The sequence below is a fragment of the Epinephelus moara genome, chromosome 17 (assembly GCF_006386435.1).
Source record: "Epinephelus moara isolate mb chromosome 17, YSFRI_EMoa_1.0, whole genome shotgun sequence".
In the NCBI taxonomy this organism is placed as follows: Eukaryota; Metazoa; Chordata; class Actinopteri; order Perciformes; family Serranidae; genus Epinephelus; species Epinephelus moara.
Genome location: NC_065522.1, coordinates 32628733 through 32634470, shown reverse-complemented (window position 1 = coordinate 32634470; position 5738 = coordinate 32628733). Strand labels below are relative to the sequence as shown.

Sequence of the window (5738 nt, the reverse complement as noted above, 5' to 3'; positions counted from 1 at the left end):
TGTTGGGTTGAGCTGCGTTTTAGTTTGTTTTGAACCTGCTGTCTGTGCTGCAGGGTCATTTCCCCCAGAGCTCGGTCTGACAGGAGGAAGCCCGGCAGACCTCGGCTCAGCGACACACAGAGCCATCTGGACCTCAGGATCTGCATCCTGGAGGACTCTCAGACTGACGTGCTCTCGAATACGGGTACGTTCCACAGTAAGCACAGTGGTGATTAGACAGGCACTCGCACCGTGTCCTGACTGCATGTGAGCCCCAGACTGTCACGCTCTCTGTCCACTCTGAACTCCGTCATGTCATGTCAACAAACCACTTCCTGGCAGCTGTGAGATGGTGCGTACGTACTTCCTTACAATTTATACTCAACAACACTTTCGCAGGTCACTTACAGATCTCCTCATCGTAGCTCCCAGTCTGCATCATACCTCCGTCTCCACTCTGTAAAACAAGCTCTGCTGAGCACCTCACACAGTCCCAACCAGTAACGTTCGTCTTCCTGTTGATCTCCAGCCACATGACAACTTCTTCAGGATATTGTAGTGAAATAAGCAGGTATCATTGTGACTTCATGAATCAGCTGTTCCCGTCCAGCGCTTTAAACGTGAGCAACAGATTAAAAATAGAAACTGGGCCTCCGACAGAAGTTCAGCTCACGACGGTGCGCCGCATCACGCCGTGTCGCTGATGCTCGCTTGTGTCCCATCCAGTAAGGACATGGTGTTAGACACCTGTTTCCCACCGACATGGCACAGATTCTGGTTCAGTTCACAAACCTGATTTTGAACCATTCGGAGCATTTTGACCAAAAATAAACTGGTTCAGAACCTGAAAAGCTTTTTCCTTAGCTGGAACCAAAAAAGCAGGAAACGTGTCAACAGTGGGCGTCTCATATTCTCCAGGTTGAAGAGAGGATGGAGAAGACGACAGAGACGTTAAGTGAGAAACCATCAGAAACAAAGAGTATGCAGTGATGTCATTAACAGCTGATCCAGCCTTGTATTTGGATAGAAACAAAACAAATACCTATAAGAACAGAACATAAAGTTAAACATAGGCGAATCAATGAGATCCACGATGTTGCTGCTTCAGTTTACTTTGGCTGTGAAACGCCCTCCGTTGATGACACATCCTTGGTTATAATGGCTCTGATCAAAACTTGGTCTGGTTCAGGAGACGGCACCAAGGTTCCAAGAGTCCTGAACGAACCTGGTTGAAGAACCAGAGTGAATTTGGTGGAAACAGGTTCAGAGAGTGCAGAACTCAAATGTCATGTCTCGGATGTGACAGCCCATGATTTAAATCCACTTCAAAGTTGAACGGGTTCTTCGTTGGCCTGTGCAACCAAGTTTTAAGAATCTGTCTGAAAACCATACAGAAGTTTCTCCATCGTCTGGCCGAAGACAAATAAACCGTCAACATGACCATCGTCACGAAGGTAGTCTTTAGCCCCTTTCACACTACCAGATTTTTGGCGAATGTTGGGCCGTTTTGCTGGTAAGCTGTGAGCGTTTAGACACACAGAGCCGGATTGGCNTTTAAAGTAATTGAGTTACTTTTCTCAGGGAGTAACGCAGTAAAGTAACTGGTTACTTTTTAAAAAAGTAACACAGTAAAGTACTTTGATTACTTTTAAAGTAACCCTTACCCAACTCTAGTGACTAGACAGGCACTTGCACCGTGTCCTGACTGCATGTGAGGGTCAGACTGTCAAGCCACCTCGTGTTACATCAGACGCTCTCTGTCCACTCTGGATCCGTTAGATATGAACTCTGTCACGTTATACATGAACAACGTAAACAAACCATTTACCCAACAGCTGTGGTGTCAGTAACCACTGACCATGACTGTTGTCACGTAGGTAATAAAGTTCAAACTGAGCTGAGGAGTCTTTGTGTGTCTCAGTGTTCAGGAAGTACCCGGTGCAGCAGGTCCGGTGTCCTCGGGGCCTGCAGGAGGCGGACTTCCTGGACCTGCTGAGGTCCACCTTCCCACAGCTCGCCGATCAGAAACCTTTCGACGTCTTCACGTCCGACAGGAGTAGGAGACTTCAGCCTCTGAGAGCGAAGACGCTGACGCCTGAGGAGATCTGTTGGAGCATCAGGCTAATGGGGTCTCGAAGAACTGCAAACTCCGCCCTCTACATCCGCCTGAAGGTACTTTGAATTTATTACGGGCACTTTGAAGAAGGTCCAGGATCCTCTGGATGTTCGAGGAGCCGTGTGGGAACATTAATCAGCTGAGAAGTGTTTCGCTTGAGAAATAATCTTTGACCTGTAGATCTTCAAGCTAAACATCAGTGAAGTCATGTTTTCAGAGTATAGTCAGATGAAGGTGAGGCAGTTTGACGCAGACACAGTTTCTGCTGTCAAACATTTTGTGAAAGAAGTTTTTGATGGACCCTTTTTTGGTTGTTGTTTGTGAGAGTGTGTTCTGAGAGTGTTTTGGGAACAACTTGTTGCAGACAGGAGAGGATCCTCAGAGCAGCAGTGACAACCTTCATCCTCTGCAGAGAACAGATGATCCTCCGTCCGTCTCCGCCACAACGTCTGCTAATGAAACCGACACACGCACCAGGTAACTAAAGACAAGACGTCATGTCTGCTCAGAGTTCAGGTGTTCTTAGAAATACCATTCGCAGGCTGCAGGAATGATCATATTGGTTTTTCAGGTTATCGTCTCCCAGAGTTCAGTCTGAGAGGAGGAAGCGTGGCAGACCTCGCATTGGTGAAGAACCAACTCACCACCTGCTCAGAGTCTGTATGCTGGAGGACTCCCAGTCAGACTTGCTCTCTAACAAAGGTAACTGTAAAGCTCAGCATGTTTCCTGCCAGTTGACCCAGAGCTCCCAGTGACCTGTTCTTCCTCTGCTCCAGTGCTGATGAAGTCCTCGGTGCAGGAGGTCCAGTGTCCTCGGGGCCTGCAGGAGGCGGACTTCCTGGACCTGCTGAGGTCCGCCTTCCCTCAGCTGGCGGGAGACGACAAACAGTTTGACGTCTTCAAGTCGGATCGCAGCCGGAGACTCCATCGTGTGAAAGTGAAGACGATGACGCCAGAGGAGATCTTCAGGAACACCAAGTCCAGCTGCACCGACAAGACGCTCCTTTACATCCGACTAAAGGTACGAACTGCAGTTTAACTCTATGCTGACGACTCTGCTCTTACAGCTCCGTGATGCTCTGTGAGGCTTGATTCCTCACATGTCGCAGGTTTCATCGATAGATTTTTTTTATTTAAAGCCTTTTTTTGTTTCCTTAAAACAGCCACAGACAGGAGAGGAGGAGGAGGAGGAGGAGGAGGAGCTTCGCCTTGTGCAGAGAAACGATGAGGTCACCAGTGATTCTCCGTCCTCCGCCGCTGTGCTGATCAGAAGTGACGGAGCCGACCTCAGTGCAAGGTAACGTAGAAATGAAATTTGTTTTCCCGACAGGAAATATCTAAAAGGCTGGGCTGTTGTTGTCGTACAGTTTCCACGGCAGCAGATCGCTCTGTATTCCTATTGGTCAAAGTGACGGCTGTGACGGGAACGACTAAAAGAAAATCAAACATGCCAGACTTTCTTTTCGTCGTTTATGGTCTACTTTAGGCTATAATCAGGCTGATATCGTGTAGTCTGAACCCGACATTAGTGACATCCCTAACGCAGTACTTCCTGTTCGATAGCGGACTCTCAAGTTACAAATATTTCCTGGTGTTGTTCACGTCGACAAACTTTTCCACAAAGTAACTGATTGTTTTTGCTCCCGTCAGCCCCGTTCAACACGTGGAGGGTAACGGAGCGGACGTCCTGTCCAGCAGCTCAGCGTCACAACAACAGAAGGTGGGAACAAAGGAAGCTGATGATGGAGACGCTGCTGAGAGCCAGGTGGAGTCCAGCGATGACGACGACAAAGATGGAGATGAGGCGTTAGACAAAGATGACGACTGGAAACCCGACCCTGAGCTGGGGAAGCCGAAGATGAGGAGGAAGCGAGGAGCCAGAGCGTCAGGTGTGGAGGGGAGGTTGATTGGCAGTGATAAAATCCCCTGTAAGGTGTGTGGCGTTTGGTACAGGATACTGGGCAGCTTGATCAAACACGCCTGGAGCCACCTGGACGAGGCGCAGAGCGTCTGCGGCGTGTGCGGAGAGCGCTTTGAGTCCACAGAGGAGTTAAAGGGACATCTGAAAAAATATCAGAAAACTCACGAGTGCTCGTACTGTAGGAAGTCTTTCTTCACCATCACCGGCCTCAAGTGCCACACCACGCTGCACACAGGAAACAGACCGTTCAAATGTGACGTGTGCAACAAAAGCTTCCCTCACATGTCCGGCCTGAGTATCCACCGCTGGGTGCACGTGGAGGATAAACCGCACAAGTGTCACATCTGCCCGAAGGCGTTTGGTCTGAAGGCGCAGCTGCGAGCTCACATCAAGGTGCACACGGGGCGAGACAAGTACCACTGTAACCTCTGCAGCAAGTCTTTCTACGACCTGCGATCTCTGACCAGCCACAAGGCCACGCACTCAGGGGAGAGGCGTTACAGCTGCGGCGTGTGCGGGAAGAGCTTCAAACTTCCTGGTACATTAAAGTCGCATGAGAAGACGCACACGGAGAGAGAGCGGCCGTACCTCTGCCACATCTGCTGCAAGACCTTCATCTCAAACTGCAGCCTAACGGCTCACATGAAGACGCACAGCAGCGAGCGGCCGTTCATCTGCATCATCTGCAGCAAAGGCTTCATATCCAACGGCCGGCTCAAGGGGCACATGCTCATGCACACGGGCGAGGCGCCGTACGGCTGCTCGGAGTGCGGCCGCTTTTTTAAACACAAGAGTCACCTGAACAACCACGTGAGGAGCCACCTGGGCATCAAACTGTTCGTCTGCACGGTCTGCGGGAAGGCGTGCTCTCGCCAAGAACACCTGACGGTCCACATGAGGACGCACAACGGGGAGAGACCATACCAGTGCAGCGTCTGCGACAAAGCCTTCACTCAGAGCCACTGTCTGAAGACGCACATGAAGAGCCACCAGGGCGAAGAGAACCCGTTCCTGAACGCATCGTCGTCCTGAGAGACGCGTTTGATCACAGGTGGGACGGAGGTCGATTTAAAGGGCAAACACTGACATCATGTCTGAGCAACTTTAAACTCAACCAGTCGGCAACGCAAAAGTATTTTCCAATTTTTACATTTTTATGTAGATGTTTCACATTTCAAAACTCTGCCTTCTTTTGTTAAATGGAAATTAAAAACAAAAATGTGGAAAAATCGTCCTGTTGTTGGCACCACAAAATGTCAAACAATAATCTGAGAAACGTTTTGATAGAAAAAGAAACAAAACAAAAAAAGTGCTTAAACAGTCAATTGATTAACTGACAGATCATTTAATTGATTTTTACACTGAATTTAGAAATCATGTCGGTACCTGGAGTGAAGAACGTGTGATAGAGTTACTGTGAAGAGACAAAAAGAGTGAAGAACGTGTGATAGAGTTACTGTGAAGAGACAAAAAAGAGCTGTTAAAACAATCAGTCAGGTTCAAGAGCAGTTTTAAAAATCAATAATTTTTTTGTGGTGTCAGAACTGAAATCCACGTACTGTAACCCAAAATAATAAATGATGACCAGCCCTACAGTTTTTAATTTAAAAAAGGAAGAAAGAAAGAAAGAAAGAAGTTGCTCAAACAGTTAATTAATGACTTAAACAAAAATTTTTAATTAGATTAAAAACAGACTAAATAATTGATTATTAGTTTTTGGTG

The 5738-nt window shown here is 48.0% G+C and overlaps 1 protein-coding gene across 1 annotated transcript; it reads left to right on the top strand.

Annotated features, from left to right (window-relative positions):
* Window positions 1-6: 6 nt before the first annotated feature.
* LOC126404299 (zinc finger protein ZFP2-like) lies at window positions 7-5402 on the top strand. Its single transcript, XM_050067447.1, has 7 exons — window positions 7-184; window positions 1901-2151; window positions 2460-2572; window positions 2667-2797; window positions 2872-3116; window positions 3259-3392; window positions 3746-5402. Exons 2-7 carry the CDS (start codon window positions 2104-2106, stop codon window positions 5046-5048), a joined length of 1974 nt encoding a protein of 657 aa, XP_049923404.1. The 5' UTR covers window positions 7-184; window positions 1901-2103; the 3' UTR covers window positions 5049-5402.
* Window positions 5403-5738: the final 336 nt, after the last annotated feature.

What these genes read in the sequence shown, in the direction of transcription:
- LOC126404299 (XM_050067447.1), top strand. Translation starts at nt 2,104, where the DNA reads ATGGGGTCTCGAAGAACTGCAAACTCCGCCCTCTACATCCGCCTGAAG. An exon ending in CCCTCTACATCCGCCTGAAG is followed by an intron (nt 2,152 to 2,459) that starts GTACTTTGAATT and finishes AACTTGTTGCAG; the next exon opens with ACAGGAGAGGATCCTCAGAG. An exon ending in AGACTTGCTCTCTAACAAAG is followed by an intron (nt 2,798 to 2,871) that starts GTAACTGTAAAG and finishes CCTCTGCTCCAG; the next exon opens with TGCTGATGAAGTCCTCGGTG.